This window comes from Aulostomus chinensis, chromosome 21 (genome assembly GCF_037954235.1).
Source record: "Aulostomus chinensis isolate RoL2024-O1b breed Wild chromosome 21, RoL_Achi_v1.0, whole genome shotgun sequence".
Classification (NCBI taxonomy): domain Eukaryota; kingdom Metazoa; phylum Chordata; class Actinopteri; order Syngnathiformes; family Aulostomidae; genus Aulostomus; species Aulostomus chinensis.
The window spans coordinates 4,142,253-4,161,223 of record NC_141340.1 but is presented as its reverse complement, the minus strand read 5'-3'; the positions used below and the strand labels follow the sequence as shown (position 1 = coordinate 4,161,223).

Genomic DNA, 18,971 nt, shown 5'->3' with positions numbered 1-18,971 from the left:
ATGTTATATGTATAAATGTATAATATATATAAATAATAGGGTCTTCGCCCAGAAGTACCTTCTGGCTCAGGCCCTAATTAGAAATGCTTAGGAAAGTAAAAAGGTTCTGATTGCAGCAAAACAGGAAATAATAAACAATTTCTATCCTTTGCCAAGAAAGAAAGAAAATCCAAACAGTTTTCCTGGATGCTAAGAGGGTTTATTTCTCTTCTCCGTTCAACATGGAATCAGAAACATTTCAAAAACATTCCCAGACACCCAAAGTCATACAGTTTTGAATCATTACTATGTACGTTGAATCAGCAATGACTCACTCATTCTTGGAAGAGAAGTTGTAAAAGCAGCTGTAACAGACCTGATGAGGAAACACCAAAAGCTGCTCACAAGCCTCCATGACGGTGAACGGACGCTGATTTTTGACTGCTGCTGATTCGATCAGTTAACTTTCCAATATTATATTTTACTTCAGTGTGTACATCTTTGGACCACTTTTAATTTTGGGCTTAATCCCTTTTGGAAATAAGTGTGTCGATGTGCACCTACAAACAAAAATCTGAATTTGGGAATCGGAAGCTATGAGACATTTGTGATTCCTCAGGTCCGGACCACCACCTCAGCAAAGCAACACAGTGACATGCAGTGAGGAGAAAATGTGCCGCGAGTACAACAGGAGTGCATTTCTAAGTAGAGCTTGATTCTAAAGCGATTTCAGTCACCAACACGAGAGGTTTCAACTGGTACTTTGAACTCAACAGCGAACGACGTTTGTCGTCAAGACATTAATACATTAATAGAGTGTGTTCACGTGTTGCTGCGTACGGAGCCCGGGGGGGGGGGGGGGGCGCACACACACACACACACGTATGTGTGTTTCGTGGCCACAAGCTATTAACTGTTCTTCCCACAATCTGAAAGCGTGGGAACTACTCATATCGAGGAGGTCACAAAACACGGGTGGAGCATGTTTCAATAACACGATGAATCAAATTGTACGAAAAAGTTAAAGCTCCTAGCCAAAAATGAATCCAATCGTGGAAAAAAGGTCAGTCAGGTAGCAACAAAATCATGAAAAGGTGGGAATAACTTTTATAAAGTGGCCATTATCTGTATTTTCCCCTCGCTGTGGCCACGCTAGGGCTCCGTACCCGCGTGTGAATCCGTGTCGAAATCAAAAATCAGTTTGGGTTGGGTGTGTAACACAAAACAGGAATTTGAGTGCAAGAGAAATAGAGAAATGGAAAGCAGAAGCACAAAACACTCAAAGTTAGGACTGTGCGCTCTCTCTCTCTCTCTCTCTCTCTCACTCACACACACACGGACATAACAAATAAATATGTCAAGTATAAAACTCTGGGAAACACTGTTCCCGATAAGTTGTTCCACCCTTCCAAGTGAAATATGAGAGACACTGCTCTCGATAAATACACATGTAAATCTCACACACACACACACACACACACACTGGTAGACAAAAACTACCATCACTGCTTGTCATTATGGGAGTCACTGCTCCCGATAATGTGTTTAATTATGGAAGGCACTGCTCCCGATAACTTATATTAACTGCTCCAAAGTAGACTGTGCAACATAAATGGCTTTCTTGCACACCGAGCTAGTCCGAGTGCGTCTCGCGGAATTTATATTTGTGGAATAAAATATAAATTTCCAAGTGTCCCGATTTTTTTCTGTCTGCTCGTGTTTTTTTTTTTTGTTTTTTGTTTTTAAACGAGACTAATCAGGGAACCCTTCATTCCACCCGCGCGATCAGTTAAATAGTGCATACTTTGAGCGAAGCCATTGTTTTGTTTAGCTGCTTCCGCTGGATCTCCGCTAGCGGCGGAGACATGGAGGGCAGGAGTAACACGTTTTAATCAGGCGCTCCATTTTGTCAGCAACAGTTGAGGAGTCATTTCTGTAGCAGATGCTGCCGTAGGATTCGACAGTATAACCGTCATAATTATGGAAGGCACTGCTTCCGATAACCTCGTATAAAAAGACAAACGATAAGTGGGCGTGGCCACTGCTAAAAAAAAAACAAACTTAAATAAGGTCTTCAGTGTTTTTGATGGCAACGGTGGTTGTGGGGTGCAGCCAGGAGGTGGAGGCAGGTTATATCAGTAGCTTGTCATGTCTTCACGTTTTAAATGCTGTTTCACAGTTCTTGTGTGTGTTTTAGCTTAACACTTTTCCTGAGGTCGTGCGAGATTCTGACACCCCCAACGAATGGAACAGAAGCTTGTGATTAAGGGCCGGGGCTATGACCGCTAGGGCTGGGTATCAAACTGCTACGCTGTTACAGCAGATTCGCTTCAAAGTGACCCAGTCGCAACATTTCAACACCTGAAGAGTCGATCTTGGCTGCAGCTTATTTGTTCTGGAAACTGGCTGCCCTGAGCTCATGTGGATGAGTTTTGAACGAGTGACGAGGAGCTGAAAACTGAAGATCTGAAATTTAATGCAACAATTTTGAATGATATTGGAAAAAAGTATTGTGGAAGAACCAGTATCCAAGTCAAGGGGTTGGAAGCTAGCGGGTTTTTTTGGCGATACCCAGCCCTAATGACCCTTGACAGCTGTGCTTAAGTGCTGATACTGGAACTCTTCCCTCTACTCTAGATTTCAATGTTTCATATTGTCATTCGCTCATTTGAACAATCCCCTCATTACTCCATTTCTCTCTCTCTCACACACACACACACACACACACACGTGTTTAGATATCAATGTCAGAATCCCAGAGGTTCCCGGACATGGCGTTGGCGCAGCCCTGCAGGCTCCAGGTGGCCAGGGCCAGCTGGGTACGCAGCTCTTTCATGTCTGTGGTCTGAGCGATGGATGCCAGCGTGTGAGCGCCATGACCCAGCAGGAGGTGGCGGAAAGGAGTCTCAGTGGGGGACACATAGGGAGAGAGGAGGGTGTGCTCAATCTGGGACAACACAAGAAGAAAAAAAAAAAATTAGCTCTGATGTGTTGGGAAGGACAAACACGCTGCTCCCACCTCGGATCATGGAAGACGCTGCTGACTCGTCACAGTAACCTTGACCTTTGTGCCAAACTTGAATAAACTCCCTGGAGGCCTTCCTGAGATATTGCTGTAAGAATGGGACTGACAGACAACCTGCTGCTGCTGGCAGAGTGACATTCTTCCCAAGACTAATGTGTTCTAAAGTGCATCGCGTCTCGTGGTCTCAGACCTGCTCCCGTCTCACCTTCATCATCCTGTCGTTGAGTATGCGACAAGCCTCCTTGTCAGAGACGTCAGTGTTCGTGATGGCGGCTTGAAGGGCGCTGGCAGCTCGCTGGAAGGATCCTCGTGCACGGCCCAGCCAGTTGGGGCTCAAATCCTTCAGCTGACCGGACTGCAGAGGGAGGGGGTGAGGTCAAAATCAACGATTCTAACGACAAGTGTATTCTGATTGGCAGAGAGGCTGACCTGAGACAGCTGGGTGACATGACGATAGACCTGCACCACAGCTTTGGTGAGGACGCTGCTGTATCTGGTAATGTCCAGAGAGACGAGCAGGTGGTCATGGACCAGGCGGAGAGCCATGTGACCGGCGAGCTGAGCAGCGATGGCGGTGATCTCACTGGTGCGCTGGTTGGTTTCAAAGCCGAGGTGATCCATGTTGTCCAGGGTGGTGCCATAGTACTGGTAGTCCTCCCTCTGGAGACAGAGACACAAGGAAGAGGGAAACGACTTCTTACAACAGCTTCATCAGTTTAGGAGCTTCTTCTTTGAATGTGGTGAAGAGTTTTTATTTTTTCCTCATTGCTCAAAAATGGCAGCAATGATTTTAATAATCAGTGATTCATTTCTACTTTTTTCCTTAAAGAAATCCTTTTTTACGGTGAAATGTCTTCGTCTTGTTTTGGCCAATTTCTTTTCTAATTTAAAATTCTCATAATTGCTTTTAATAATGTGGCAGTTTTACTCTACCCAATACTACGTGTTTTATACCAATCTAGTTTTATCTGCCACTGTTAATTGTTGCTGAAGACCAGAAACAGCACAGATGCATGAAATGTATCATTCAATTTTCATTAAATTGCTCATTCATTCCTGCAGATTACAAAACCTGACTGTGAAAACAACAATATCACATGGCAATGATCCAGATTAGGGGTGAGAGGCCTGGGGGTGTCAGCCAACAGACCTTTGGAGGTGAGAGTCGACTTTATGTGAACTATGATGTGAAATTCTTGAGTAGACACGGTGAGCTTTGAGAGAAAACTCACATTGGAAGAGATGAAGTGGAAAGAGATGGAGGGAATCCCAGCGCAGGCCAGAAACGGGTAGGCAGGGTCGTCCATGGACATTGGCCTCATGCTGCACAGGGTCAGACAGAATGACAGCATGAACACCAACAACTCAGGGAGGCGAAACGCTCCACTGTCGTCCTCCACACACGGCGGATGAGCGTGGCATCTTTTGCTGTTGCAGTGCTGCTCAGTTTGAATGACTCGTGCACTTTAGACTCTTCATTCATTAAAAAAAAAAAAAAAAATCAGCGCAGTGCCAATTTGTATTAATGTGTCGAAGTCATGCAAAAGCCTGTTCCATTTATGTACTGTTTATTTGAAAACTCCACAACAACTCTCCCGGGGGGAAAAAAAAAAAATCGAAACTGTGTGAAATAGATTCAGAACTTAAGGGAAGTTCTTCCACTTACACGTTGGCCTCCCACTGGGTTCCCCCCACCATATCGTACACAGTCCCAGAAGCAAGGGGACTCTTCACCTGTGGGGGTGAGGGGGAGAAGCGTTGGTTAGTAGAGCGGACCGGTGCAACCAGGCCTGAGTCGGCGGGTTGCTCTGTTTACCTCCTGCATCGTTCTCTCTAGGAGGCTGTACAGCAGCGGACTGGCTGAAGCTCTTAAGCTCCCGCGACCTTGTGAGGAAATACATTCAATCAGATGACAACCCTGAATGACTGGCTGTGTGTGTGTGTGTGTGTGTGTGTGTGTACATACCCATGACGGCTCCATCCAGGCTTATATAGCTGACAATGTTCTTGTCGATAGACGACATATAGGCCTGAAAACAAACATTCAATTTACAAAACAGCATGAAACTTATTGTTGCAGATCCGTTTCATTTCTTCAGTTCTCACCTCCAACCACTCGGTGGCACCAGCGCTACCAAATTCACCAGCACTCCAGCTCGCGAACACCAGGCTTCTTCTGGGCCGGAACCCGTCTGTTAAAAGTAAGATATGCATCTTCAGTGACGTCGTGCAGGAGCAACACAATCATATTCACAGTTACAACACAGCAGGGAGTAATAACAGTGGAGTTTGTTCGGTTATTTCTGCAGGAGCCAGAGCACGAGGAAGCCATGTAGGACACTCATTACCTCCAAAACACAGGAACATTTAGAAATGGTGGGATTATCATCTATCAACTGTGTTCTCCTGTTGGACCTTGACATGCTACGACAAGGTTTGGTCTTTTTATAAGAACATTTATTACATACTTAGCTCATGTTCCTCAGATTTTGATGATTATTCCTCCTCATTATTGTGTGTGGGTTTTTTTCTAATGTTACCTTGTTCCACCATCTCATGAACAGCCTTGGCCAGTTCCAGGAGGATGGAGCTGCCTACAGTAGCTCTGGCATAACCTGGACCCCAGGCATCTCTCTGAGCTCCCAGTAGCACGTACTGATCTGCAGTTCCAGGTATGAACACACACACACACACACACACACACACACAGTTACTACAGGATACCTCAGATGTAGTACAAGGACTAACGAAGGTCCACGAGTCCTACCGGGGTCTATATATCCTTTAATGATTCCAAACACGTTGTGGACCTCCCGGTTGACCGGCACGTTGTTCACCTCCACGTTGATGTTCTGGCTCCCTCCCAGTTTGTACGTCACTGTGCTGATGCCACCTCTAAAGCTCGCGTCAGCAGCAGGGCCACCGATAAACCTAGAAAGGGTTAAAGAGACACGGGGAGACAAAAAAAGAAAAGGAGGGATGTTTAAGTTTATATCATGTAGCAAGTCTCACGCCACCAGTCAAACGGGTTCCCCTGTATGATGTAATCCAGCAATTACAAAGCTTGTTTAGTTGTTGCGGCGTCAGTGGGATTTATTACTGCCTTATAGAGCTTCTGGCACTCCAACATTTGAAAATGTGGCTGAAACATTACACAGGCTTAGTTAGCATTTACATTTATCTCCAAATAAGTCAAATTTCAAGGGGAAATCCTGAACAGCTGCACAGTCACAATGTCTTTGGGTTGAAGCTCTGGTGTGCAGCTGCTCAGAGCTCAAGACTGGACCTGGGTCTAGTCCTGAGATCAAGTGCTCTTACTGTAGTATCTCTTCAGCCTGGTTGGCGGTGATAGTCTGGGCCAGGACTTTTGGGAGACCGGATGAGGGAGTTGGGGGGAACTGGGTGTGGTTGAAGGAGGGGAATCCCGGGGTGTAGGGGTCACCTGTGCCAAGATGGACCTAAGAGTGACACACACACAGTCAAGAATCTGAATGCTTTCAAAATGAGGTGGGACCTGCTGCTTGTGACTTACATGTCCGTAGAGAGGCGTGTCTCTCAGGTACTTGTAGTCTTGAGGGTCCGGGTAGATGAGAACAGCCAAGGCCCCCTCTGCTTCTGCGTTGTCCACCTGAGGAAACGTCACACACCTTAAAACATACTTCTAAAAAACAGACACAAATATCTGATATAATGGCAAACGTTGGATCTGAACACACACACACACACAATACCTGCTGTGCAAAACTGATATTTCCAGCACGAAGCAGCAACACACTTCCGTTCAGCTCAATATTCTTTGCCCGCAGTGCCTTCAGATCCTCTGGATGACCATAGCTGCCGTAGACCAGCTTACCCTAACACACACACACCATCAGAATGATGCTACTCACACTGAAGTTTATTTTTCTGAAGGAAGTCTGAATTTGCATATTAAGCTATTGGCTCCCGTGCCGGCTCACCTCAGCCTTCCCTGTGGCGCTGTAGGCGAGGTACCCCTGTGGCAGGAAGTCTTTGGAACCAAAAGTGACGCGATTTGGTCGATTGCTGCCAACGAGAACGTACAAAGGTTGTTCTGATGCCACTGGCCAAGCTAGGAGGAGCTGGTCCGCAGGAACCATGTCACCGTTTTAAGCTTCAACCGTGGAAGTTTAGGCAAAATCTATTTATGATTGAACGGCGTGACAGTGGACCATGTTCAACTTCGTAAAACCTTCAAGAGGAATAATCCTGTTTTTAGAGTTGTACAGAATAAACATCAACCTGTCTGGCGTCTGCAGCTGAACATGGTGGATGTTGGTCCAGGGCTCCATCTCCAGTTTCTTGAACTCGTCAAACATCAAACTCCCCAGACCGGCATCTTCGTCACTGCCCGCTAAACGTCTGGGCTTGTCAAAGTACCTGCAGAAACAAAATGGATTCTCTCCGTCAAACGTCTTCCAGCAGAGTCTTTTCCAGCAGTACACTGGAGGCCTTCACACCAAAGCCCTTCCTTCTGCTAACGGTTCTGTTGAACCGCTGGCAGATCAAGCATTTCAAGACAGACGGGTTTTTCTTTTTGTTGAATAAGTGAATTAGAAAGCCTTTAGGATGTGAACACAGGCACCTCCAGGTGGCAACAATGGGCCTGAATTAGCTAAGAGGAGAATAATCGCTTAGTGAGGAGTGTAGAAGCTCATTAAAAGAAAAGGAAGCTGCTAGATGGAGGAGCGTGAGCTGAGAAAGGCGTGATTACAAAGTGGGGGAAGCCCAGGAACTGTGTTCACGTTCTTTTACAGTGTAAAGTCGCTGACATTGTCATTACTTTCACAAGAAATGGTACATAAACTTTCAATTTGGGAAAAAAAAACATCAGAAGTAAATGACAAACTATCGAAGGTTAGCAGCTTTTACATTGAAAGTGCATAAATGAGTCACATGAGAGGTGAGTCAAGAACTCCACTCTCCACCAGAGTGTAATCTACAAGTCCACCACTAGAGGGCTCTCTGAAGGACTCCCTGGGGATCCTGACCCAGTGGAGGAGAATGTACTTCCAGAAGCAGACTTATCTGAGTAGGGCTTCATAGGTGTGTGCTCTGGTTATCTAAAGACTGGCTGCGGGTTTGTGTGTTTTTGGAGCGTGTGTGGGTGCGTGCATGCGTTCTCTTTCCTCCTTTGGCATGACGACGCAAAACCGAGGGTGTGTTAGCGGAAGGTTCACCTCAGAGTCTCGTCAAAGTCCTCAGTGGTGAGTTTCTCTCGCAGAAGTTTGGAGATGTCCATCCAGGTCATTTGGGCTTCTGGAACCTGCACAGCGGCGGCTGCCGTGCTGGTTGTAAGCGCTTCCACCGCTTCCATTCCTTTTACTGACTCTGTTGCACAGCTCACCAGATCCACTTGAGATTTATGAGGGCTGACAAAACCGAGCAGGTACCCTAGAGCACGTCAAGGAGCACAGAGTAGAGGTGAGTTGGAAAGCAGCCTTCTCATGTTTTGCTGGAAATATGAGTTTGTGATAATAATAATAATAATAATCAGAAGAAGAAGAATACTTTATTAATCCCTCACTGGGGAAATTTAGGACATTTTTTGTTGCAGTCTTACATGATAAAATGAGCCGATTCTCTTAAAAAAAAAACAAAATTAAGATGTTTTAATTCTGAAGTGCTGGTCAGAAAAAAGAGGTGATGAGAATTTTTCATTTTGGCTGTGGAGAAAATGTGGTTGGCATTTCTCACAACTGGCATTTGATAAATAAAAGACACAACGTTTGGGAGGTGAAGTGATGATGAGGAGGGCTCTTGGTGGCGGGTGAAGTGGGAACTATCACCTACCGATGACAAAGGCCAGCAGGATTCCCAGAGCCACGTAGCAGGTCGTTCGCCGGCTCCACCGCTGAGGGGCCAGTCTGAAGGTGGGGGAGCCCCGTGCCTGGCCGACCTCCACCGCCTCATCGTTGACATCGTCGGACAATTTGACCTCTACGCGTCTTTCTCCATCTTCATCGGACTGGAGAGTGAACCTGTCATACCGCTTGGTTTTAAACTGGGGGGAAAAAAGAGAGAGAGAGAGAGATAAGACGACAGAGGATGAGAACGAGAACGCGCTCCTGATCCGTTGTGCGCAACGTCAGCAGGTCAGAAATACGAGAGGATCAAAGAGTCGTCACCATGCTGTTGAATGCCGCGCTCACTCGATCCATCATTGCTGCTGGTCTGAAAAAAAGAAGAAGAGGATGGAGTTGTTGAGACAGCAGATGAGTACCCGCGCGCGTCATCAGGTCGTCGGCGCTGGAAATACTCCCTCATTCACCATTTTTAAAAAAGAAATAAAAGGGCTTTGCTCTGCGAACGAGGCAGGAATCGAATCAGGGAGGATAAGACCACTGAACTCCTCCACATCAAAGCTTCCTTGCAAATCTTTATTTTGGAGGACAGAATTTGATGTTCATGGTACTGTTCCACCAATCCGTCATAACCGTGTAATTATTTTTAGCATGAGAAATAAATACAGGCTGGAATGGGGCAGTTGACCTTGACACACACAACGTGAGCCAGATACTTCCTGAATATCCAATTCCGCATATTTGTTTTCTAACAATGGCAGCGACTTGTGAACGTCCTTGTTTAATAGTAAACTCGTCAGGCTGCCGCGGGCGTCAGTCAGCGGGCCAGGAAATGTCACGATAACGTCTTTTTGGCAGTGAAGCAACAAGTGCAGAGCGTTGCAGTTATACTTTCATCAACCCCGTCTCAAAAAGGAAAGCAGGAAATGGTTACTGACTCATCCTCAAAGATGAGGCCTATGACAACTTCCTGGTCTCCTGCTGATCAGATTTCAGGCAACGGTCCACAGTTGGCATCCAACAGATCAAACTGAGGCTTCCCAAAACAGTGCCTGAAAAGCATTTGCACGTTGATTTTCTGTATTTTCAAATGTTTTACACCCAGCAAAGCCAAATGAAGGGGAACCACATGTCTGGTCATTGATCTTAGAGTTAGAACGTTACATTTCCACAGAGATTGTGTTAGTTATGTCTGCATTAAGCGATCGATGGCCGATGGGTTGTTTTTGCTTCATCATAATTGTTTAATCCCAATCATTGCAGAGAGCTTCTTCGTTTGGGAGTGGCTCCATGCGGCCGCAGCGAGGCTTTGCGCCACGTCTTTCCTCTACAGAAGAAGGCAAATAATCATCAACTGAGAAGGTAAAACCAAAATTATAATTATTAAAAATAACAGAACAAAAACATGCATCTGGGAGCATCTTAAAAGTCCCATACCAGTTTATTGCTCATGAGATTTCATATTACCGCGCCTTCCCGGCGCATTACTCATTAATACTCAGTCTCAAACGAGGAAACGCAACCCTAACGCGACATTTGTGTCACTGAATAACAATAATATGGATTTTCCAGACCAACATCTCACACATGTCACCCGTTCACCTTCCGTGACGTCTGCGTCACCAGTTAGCCGTGCTGAATTTGTCCTGTGTGACGGTCCGCTCGTTTTACCTCAAAGGTCCTACAGTGCAGTAAACGTGTGGAATAAGAAATAAATCAAATAGAAATAAAAAAAATCTGCAAAGATATTCGCTAGCTCACCTTCGGGCCGCTTCCGCCAGGCTCCCCGCGTGTTCTTCAGATATGCCCTTAGAAAATGAACCGCAACACACTTCCTCCTCCTGCTTCTTCTTCTATGAATTTATAGCAGACACGAGAGCGGCTGGCAGGTGTACCGCGCCACCTACCGCACGGAAGTCCAACGGGGTCCCTTTACCTTCCTTCATGTGGTCAGAAACATAATAAAATAGTGAATATAAATATAATACGATTTTTAAAAAACAAACAAACACAAAAACATAATAAAAAATACTGAACAAGATCAAAAAGAATACACTGACATGAAATATTCTCGCAAAAGAAAGTATTTCCGCCACCTTCTGTTACCGACAGCCACACCCTCTTCCAGCTGCCCTCCTCGCACGCCTCATCCACCCACTGTTCCTGGCAAAATTCTAGACATTTCCTACTAATTAACGGTTTGGTAAAGAAATGTCAATCCAGCTCGTGTTTTGAGATCTTTTACTTATGCGACCCGCAATTCCACTTCCTTTTCATCCCAAGTGTTATAACCAGCACACGTTCCACCTTGGTTCCCAATCTTTTTACACTAAACACACACACACACACACACACACACACATATATATATATATATATATATATATATATATATATATATATATATTTGGAAGCTCAAAAGATCTGCAGCAGAGATGATACACAACTTTGTTGGGTCTCACTTCTTTTACCTGCCTTAAACCAATAACAACTCATTTCAGCAGTATAAACTGATCAATAATAAATTAAGGGATTTTCTCCACTCGTGTGACCTCATAATTGGTGACACGCATGCGGGGACAAGATGCTTGCTGTAGGGGCAGGTTCTGTTGTTTTGGGGGCTGCAGGCAAACCCATGCATGAGGCCCCCATGCATGAGGCCCCCATGCATGAGGCCCATTAGTTTTATTTATGATCAGGGAGGCAGCAGCCAGCAGGTACATGTACCAGTACTGCTGGAGGTACGATGGTACCAAGGCAAGGTTTGACACCCAGGGTTGGGCTTGGCCTGTGGGTTCATCCTCAGCAGCTCTGTTGGAGGTTTACTATTGATTTATAGTTGTTCTCCCTCCTCTTGTGGCCTGTCTGGTGCATCTGCCAGTAAGTCCACAGTATGAGAGGAATGGGGAAGTCATGCAGCTCTGCTATTGTGTGGACTGGTGCATCGATTTCCCACTAGGTGGAAGTAACATCTAGAAAAATCAGACAAATGGACTGGAACCAGCTCGGATGACTCAGTCATGCCTTCTCTCCATGACTGTTTGTAAGGAGTAATTCCACTTGTTGTTGCCAGATAATGACATCTGCGTCTTAACCATCCATTTACAGTACAACCCTTTCTCAGAGTTGCATTTGTGACGTTGTTGTTACACCTGAGTGACACTTTTCCTCTTGCCAGTAGATAACAAGTAGCCTGTTTATGTTGTTTTTCCAGCCCATCAGGTTCAAAGTCACGAATGCACCAGAAAACGAGGTAAATCAGCGGCAGAGTCGACAGCAGCATGGAGGGCAGCGGCCTGATGTTACCTTTTTTTTAAATATATTTTTGCTGCAGGTGAAGGCGACAAGCTCTCTAGGCCTCCATCATAAACATATACAGCGAACCTCCGACCACTCGTGGGTGGCGGCAAATAAAATAGCAGATGAAGTTGTGATGATCGATGTACGAAGATACGACTGTATTTGTGGCTTGCGTTCCCTGCGGCGTACGTACGGGTTGGAGGACGTGCAGACTTCTTGCAGAACGCGCCATGTTTCTGCTAGTGTGCGAGTTATAACATAACAACCAGGGGAGCCATGGGGGGGTGCAGGTGTGGAAATGTTTTAAGTCCCCTGATGCAATTTCCTGCATTTCTGTGCATTTAGAATCATAATTAGGGAGATTTAGGGGTAGTTTGACCCACTTATGCACATCTTAACAAGAGTATTGCTCATATGCCTGAATTAATACGCCTTTTACGAACACTGTCTTGCTGGTCGTTGCGTTAATCACCTCCAACAGAACAGACACGGGCCTATCACAAGGAGAACATTCACCAGCAGCAGCAGCAGATGGCTCTTCCTCTTCATGAGCTCTCGCTTGTTTAGACTTCTCTGAAAAGAAAGTGAGTTGCTTTCTTTTTGGCATTTACTCCTTTGATAAAAACTCATGTCATGTGAGCTCATGTCACCACTAGGGGAGCCATGGCTCCCTCTTGTTCCGGTAGAACTCACACCCTGGTGTCTGTGCAGCAACAGTGCCAAGTTGAAGCGTGCATGTGCACTCACGTGTAGCGTGTACACACACGAGGGCATGGATTGTTCTGACAACTGTGTCGCTCGCTGCATAAAGTTCAGTAAAGTGTGGGGGGGGGGTTTCTATCTTTTTAGCAGCACACTCACGATTGATGAGGAGGCAAAGAACTTGAGTCAGGGGGAGAATATCTCACGGCCTGTGTCAGAGCTGTTGATCAAAGTGTTCAGTGAGTGTTTCTCCAGTTCACAATGATGGGGGAGACCCAGAGGGACTCAGATGCGGGCATGCAGAGACATTTGCGCTAAACTTGAAGCACCAATGCAGGCGTCATCGAGCAACACATCTGTGCACAGGAAGGATGTGAGTGCTGGAAATAATGGTCTCACTGTGTGTGGTTTTCTTGTATGTTTCCTTCTCGCCATGAGCGGCTTCATTGTGCGCTTCCCCGGGTACAGTAGCTTGGTTTAATTGGGGCTGTGAACATCCTGCAATAGCAGCGCTGTCTCAGGTGGTGTCACCTTGGCTGTGGGAGTTAAAATTAACTTCCATCTCTGCATGAAAAAAAAACAAAACTCATTGGTTCCTCTTAAGGCAACGGAGCCGCAAAGGACACAAAAGCAGAAATGGCAACTATGAGGAAGCAGGTTTGCTTTTTAGTTGCCTCATTTAAAACCATGTTTTTGTGAAGGATTCTTTGCTAACATCAGTGTAGCCGTGACTAAATATAAGGATGGAATGTGGCAATAAAAGTGTGGTTGAAAGATATTAGGAGGATGCGTCACACCTGATGCAACTGGAGGAATAAATTCAGGCTTTTTTTTTTTTTTTTTTTTTTTGCACATCAGGTAATCGGCCCTTTAAATACACCAGCAGACGTTAGCTTGGTTCACATTAAAGCCTGGAAGGTTTTGTTGCCTGGTGTCTTTTTTTTTTTTTTTTTAGCCGAACTACAGCACATTTATCAAGTACAACGATTACCCGACGCACTTGGAACCTGATTATATGTGACCTCGTTAACAGTGACGGAACATGAATCTACAAGCTGTGCTGTGCAGCGAACGCTACAAGAAGGAGCATGTATGAGATGCTCAAAACCTGTATTTTCTCTAACGGCCACATGGGGGCGACGTCTTTGTTTGATTAAAAAAAAGTGTCCTTTTTTGATTGTTAATCAAAAAGGAAATGATTCTGGTGTTCACTCAGTTTGCTCTCAGTCATAGACGCACAAGAGAACTGGACACACTCACTGTGGCAGTTGCTCGGTGGTGCGCGAGGCCGGAGCAGGTCGACACCGGGCCCCACAGGGACCGATGCCGCCCACCCCTCGGTTATCTGGACCTGTCAGCTCTGCTAGATTTTCTAAATAGTACCAAATCTGGAGTCATTTTGTGAGAGTTGTAAAGCAAAATCCAACAAATCTTTTTAATAAATTTAATTAAATTCTTTTTAATCAAAGTTAACACGGGGAAAAAAAGAGGCCTCGACGTGTGTGAGTGACTGTAAAACTTCAACAACCAGCAGACTTCCTGTATGTCATTGTCATAATCAGTTAGTCTTCTTCAGGAGTGTCTCTAGGTGCTCTCTGGGTTCAAAGGCCCCCAACCTCACCAGTTACCACTGTGGGGCCCCTCTTAGGGCCGTAGTAGTGTCCTGTACACGGCCCGGTGATATGATTTAGGGGGCTTTCTTTGTTGTGGAGTGACACAAGAAGTCAGGTTGGGGGCCCCTTCCCAGCTCGAGGCCCCGGTCCTGGTTAGCCTACCCTGTGGCAACGCTTCTGTCTTCAGTCCAGGATCCCAGGTCCTGTTTTTAGTGAAATAGGTGATAAAGCAGGTTGTGCTTCAGGGCGTGGCTACCTTGTGATTTACAAGTCATGACCATGGCGACGTGTGCATGCCTCAGACTTATCCGCTCCTCCCCAGCTCTTCTACTGCATCTTGTCCAAGTGTGGTCACCACCTCGGGGTGCAGACCACCAGAATGATGACTTGATGACCAAAAACACCAAATGCATGGCCACAAGCTAAAGGCTGATGTCGTGTCATGTCTGGCCACGCCTACTCCTTTTCTATCAGGCACCAGGTTGTTTCACAAATGGCACCTTTAAACAAGGACAAATTCAACAGTTGCCTCCAAAATCATTCCCACGTTAAAGTGAAGGTCAAGCAAGTGTCACCAACATCTTAGATGCATCTCTAGATAAATGCTCGCTTCAGTGTGATTCCTATTTATGAGTTCTGGTACTTTGTGACTAAGCAGCAGCTCGTCCCGTGTGTTGTGTCCCACTTGGGGACGGCTGGTAATGAAAACATCTAAATTCCTCCTCTATCTTTGTCCCCCATCGCTGCATCCTTCCATCACCCTCTTTCTGCTTCCACCAGCACATTCTCCCCTGCATGAGGCTTGATCCGGGGGGGAAATCAGCAGGGCTTTGGGTGCTCTGTGTGTGTGCGTGTGTGTGCGTGCGTGTGTGTGTGTGTGTGTGTGTGCGTGCGTGTGTGTGTGTGTGTGTGTGTGAGAAAGAGAGAGAGAGAGAGAGAGTGTTTCTATTAATCCAAAACTATTTTTGCCAGCTCAAACAACAGGAGCATCTGCTTTCACTGGTTTTACAGCAGTAACATCATGCCAGTTCTAAATTAATGAGCTGCGATTCCCTCACAGTGCATTGTGGGGGGAGTAATCGCGAGATTTAGGACGCACAGGTGCGAGGTTTTGAGCGCAGAAAGATGCTGCTTTCACAGGCTGTTGGAAATACAAACGTTAGAAGGAGAAAAGTTATGGAGGATAAAATTCAGAGCAGAGAGAAAGAGAAGCAGCTTCAGGAACAAAGATCCAACCAAAGCACTGATGGTTGTGTGAAGGTCCTCGAAACTTGCAGAAGCGTTTATACGAATCAAGTCCGAGCAGTTCATTTGCCACAAGCATAACTGCATGTTAATCAGAAACATCAAGGTTATTACAGTCAGTTAGATCTTGTAAAAAATAAAGCCTGCGCAGTTAACTGTGTCACAAAATCCAGATTAAATCAAATATCGTGACAAGGCGGTGATGTGCTGCTTACGGGCCGTGTTCCGTGTGATACGCAGACGCACAAAAGTCACACAAAGACTGGAGGAGCTGGCGACTTCCCCTGAAAACCAGAGTCATGATGTGAGACCCTTAGACTGCTCCAAGATCCTGCGTTGTTGTCATTTATGGCTGATGTACAGCATCTTGGTTGGTTTGGTGTTTTAAAAAGATTTCAAACCTGGCCAATCGTCTGATGTTTCAAACTCTACCACTGCTGGATTATCAGAGTTGACGGCACCAGGAAGGTCATCTTTTAATCTGAGAACATTTTTTAAAACCTCAGTCAGTGTGCTCTTAAATGCAAAATATTATAAACAGCCTGTTGAAGCTACTTTTTTTTTGGGGGGGGGGCATATTTTTATTACCTTTTTAAAAGGAAAAAAAATCCAGCTAAGACGTGACAGTGGAGGAAAAGAAATAACAGAAGAAAACAGGAAATATATAAACAGCTTCCTGGACATACATGGACATCTAGACACACACACACACACACACACACACAAAACACACACAAATAGTCAGCTTATTTTAAGCATTGAGAGATCAGCTGTCCTAACTGGAATTATTGTGTCACCGCCATCTGCTGTGCGTGCAGCGTGGTTGGATGCTGCGTCACGTCGCGCCCGCATCTCGTAGGAATTAAACGTTTTTTTGGCGTTGCAACACGGAGAAGTCGGACTTTACCAGGAGAACCTGAAGGCAGCAGAGAAACAGAGAGAGAGAGAGAGAGAGACACACACACACACACACACACACAGTTCATCCTCGCTTTTTCCGTTTTCTGGCCACTCGCTCTGCCTCTGTCTGTCGTGTCGCTGGAGAGAGAGAGAGAGAGAGAGAGAGAGAGAGAGAAAGAGAGAGAGAGAAGAGGAAGGAATATGGTTTCATCTGACGCTCCTCCCGTTCCAGCGCTGCTGTAGCGGATCTCTACTTCGAGGAGGAGGAGGCGAACCTACAGGGCTCGGTCCGCTACAAACCCCCCCTCTGTCTCTACACCTGAACGAAACCACCTTCTCCTTTGACGACCAACCTGCAGGAGCTCTGCCGGCGCACCGGGACACATAAATGGGTGAGGTGCACCGTTATTTCCCTGCTCGTGTTTAGACAATTGCCCTAAAATAGCCTCCGGCGCCTCTGCGCATCTGGATGGGCTGGAATCGACGCCCGGTCCAGATGCGCGCCGGGTTCAGCCTCTCCGTCCTTCCTTCTCTCTCTCTCTCTCTCTCTCTCTCTCTCTCTCTCTCTCTCTCTCTCTCTCTCTCTCTCTCTCTCTCTCCTCCTCCTCCCCTGCTTGAATGGTGCACGCAGACTTTGGCCACATATATCCCATCGCTTTATTCATGATTAGAAAGCAGCGCGTGGGTGTGCGGCTCGGCCGCGCGGGTCCAGGAGGAAAGCAGCCGGTCACATTGATGAGTTGCAGATGTTGACACGTTTACATTCACTCGGGGTCTCTCTCTCTCTCTCTCTCTCTCTCTCTCTCTCTCTCTCTCTCTCTCTCTCTCTCTCTCTCTCTCTCTCTCTCTCTGTCTATTGTGTTTCTACTGTGTTTGGATGGAGGAGGCCTACTGTGACATTCTTCCTTGAAGCGCTATCCTTCCGCACAAGCAGCTGGCTGTTGCACACAATGCGTGCAGTGCTGCGCAACATTCCCGATACACGATACAGGCGATAACCACTGGTATCCCGATGTTTTCTGCAAGATCAATCAAGGATTGCTCATGTAAAATAGCCAAATGGGAGGGGCCTATTCATGTTACATTTTGAATTATATTCTCAGTAAATGAAATATATATTAAATTTGATTATTATTTTCATTTGATTGATAACTTTCTTTGTTTTTTGCAATTTTTCAATCAAACCCATCCATCAATTCATTTTCTACCTCTTATCCTGTTAAGGGTGGGAGGGGGTGGAGCCTATCCCAGCAGCCTTCAGGTGAGAGGCGGGGTTCACCCTGGACAGGTCGCCAGTCCATCACAGGGCCAACACATAGAGACAGACAACCATTGGCTCTCACAGTCACGCCTACGGTCAATTTAGAGTATCAATCAGCCTCGTCTCCTCTTGATGTCTTTGGACTGTGGGAGGAAGCTGGAGTACCAGAGAGAACCCGCGCAGGAACAGGGAGAACATGGAGACTCCACACAGAAAGACCCTGTGATGGAGCCAGGGCTCGAACCCAGAACCTTCTTGCTGTGAGGCGACAGTGCTGACCACTGCACCACCGTGCAGCCTCAAATCTATAATATTGATGATTATAATAAAAAAGGTAAACAGAAACACTCTTAACTCCAGAACAGTCACGTTAAAATGAGTAACGCCATCACTAACAATATGATATTCCTTGTAAAACATAGTTTTCATCAAAATATATAAAGTACAACACTGTATGCGAAATTGAAGTACTCTTCCGTAATTTCCCAAAAAGCAATGTCATATTTCAAGTCCCAGCTCAGGCACAGGATCTCTCTGTGTGAGTCTCCATGTTCTCCCTGTTCCTGCTGGGTTCTCTCTGGTACTCCAGCTTCCTCCACAGTCCAAAGACATCAAGAGGGACCAGGTTAATCCAGACTCGAAATTGACCGTAGGCGTGGCTGGGAGAGCCAATGGTTGTCTGTCTATATGTGTTGGCCCTGTGATGGACTGGTGACCTGTCCAGGGTGAAGGCTGCTGGGATAGGCTCCAGCCCCCCATGACCCTTAACAGGATAAGCGGAAGAAAATGAATGGATGGATGGATGGCAATGTCCCTTGAAATGATAAAAAGATACCATGGGGGAGCCTATAAAAAATGACATGACAAGAATCTTGGCGGGTGACAATCACCTGACGTTAGCGTTCTCGTGTTGTCAACCCACCGTCCGCCACTGGACTCAAACCCCCAGCACGGGAGGCAGATGCAGTGCTTTTTGGAAGTACAGTCGTCACTTCTTTCTTCCTTTCTTTTTTTTTTTTTTAAATTAAAATGACCTCTTATGGGCTGATGAGACACTCATTAATCCGACATCTTCCTCTGGAAGGCGCTTGGCATCCGTTAGCGTGAATGAGGCTGGATTAAGC

The 18,971-nt window shown here is 46.1% G+C and overlaps 2 protein-coding genes and 1 long non-coding RNA gene across 8 annotated transcripts in view; 2 read left to right on the top strand and 1 right to left on the bottom strand.

The window, feature by feature from the left end:
• The window catches only part of LOC147241388 (uncharacterized), a 116,062-nt gene extending 110,618 nt beyond the window's left edge, over nt 1-5,444 (top strand). For both annotated transcript variants that reach the window (XR_015111080.1, XR_015111081.1), the window contains 4 exons: nt 3,424-3,744; nt 4,067-4,162; nt 5,085-5,205; nt 5,314-5,444. This is a non-coding gene — a long non-coding RNA (uncharacterized LOC147241388). The remainder of the gene's footprint in view (nt 1-3,423; nt 3,745-4,066; nt 4,163-5,084; nt 5,206-5,313) is intronic.
• tfr1b (transferrin receptor 1b) lies at nt 955-10,702 on the bottom strand. 2 transcript variants are annotated; one of them, XM_086192251.1, is made up of 20 exons: nt 10,588-10,639; nt 10,429-10,507; nt 9,151-9,196; nt 8,816-9,026; nt 8,203-8,416; nt 7,265-7,402; nt 6,964-7,048; nt 6,736-6,858; nt 6,537-6,632; nt 6,323-6,462; nt 5,772-5,935; nt 5,545-5,664; nt 5,111-5,196; nt 4,971-5,034; nt 4,821-4,888; nt 4,671-4,738; nt 4,237-4,327; nt 3,434-3,664; nt 3,210-3,359; nt 955-2,926 (listed from the first exon to the last, which is right to left on the bottom strand). In XM_086192251.1, exons 3-20 carry the CDS (start codon nt 9,184-9,186, stop codon nt 2,714-2,716), a joined length of 2,298 nt encoding a protein of 765 aa, XP_086048377.1. In that variant the 5' UTR covers nt 9,187-9,196; nt 10,429-10,507; nt 10,588-10,639; the 3' UTR covers nt 955-2,713. The 2 variants fall into 2 exon arrangements, with proteins under 2 accessions (XP_086048377.1, XP_086048375.1); XM_086192249.1 differs by lacking the exon at nt 10,429-10,507 and having other exon boundaries at nt 10,588-10,702.
• sh3kbp1 (SH3-domain kinase binding protein 1) overlaps nt 5,574-18,971 on the top strand; it is a 42,440-nt gene continuing 29,042 nt past the window's right edge. For 2 of the 4 annotated variants that reach the window (XM_086192256.1, XM_086192257.1), the window contains exons 1-3: nt 5,595-5,676; nt 10,090-10,188; nt 16,819-16,978. Coding sequence is in view for 2 of the 4 variants with exons in the window: in XM_086192255.1 (XP_086048381.1) it covers nt 16,975-16,978 (4 nt within the window). In the remaining 2 variants the exon portion in view is untranslated. Of the gene's footprint in view, nt 5,677-10,089; nt 10,189-16,818; nt 16,979-18,971 lie in introns of all 4 variants that reach the window. The other 2 variants (XM_086192254.1, XM_086192255.1) reach the window with 2 other exon arrangements.

Excerpts from the sequence above, each read along its gene's own strand:
- tfr1b (XM_086192249.1), bottom strand. The coding sequence starts at position 9,186 with ATGATGGATCGAGTGAGCGCGGCATTCAACAGCATG. Across the intron at positions 4,328-4,670 it reads ACCCAGTGGGAGGCCAACGT|CATGAGGCCAATGTCCATGG; the intron begins GTAAGTGGAAGA and ends GACCCTGTGCAG. Across the intron at positions 2,927-3,209 it reads TCAACGACAGGATGATGAAG|ATTGAGCACACCCTCCTCTC; the intron begins GTGAGACGGGAG and ends GTGTTGTCCCAG.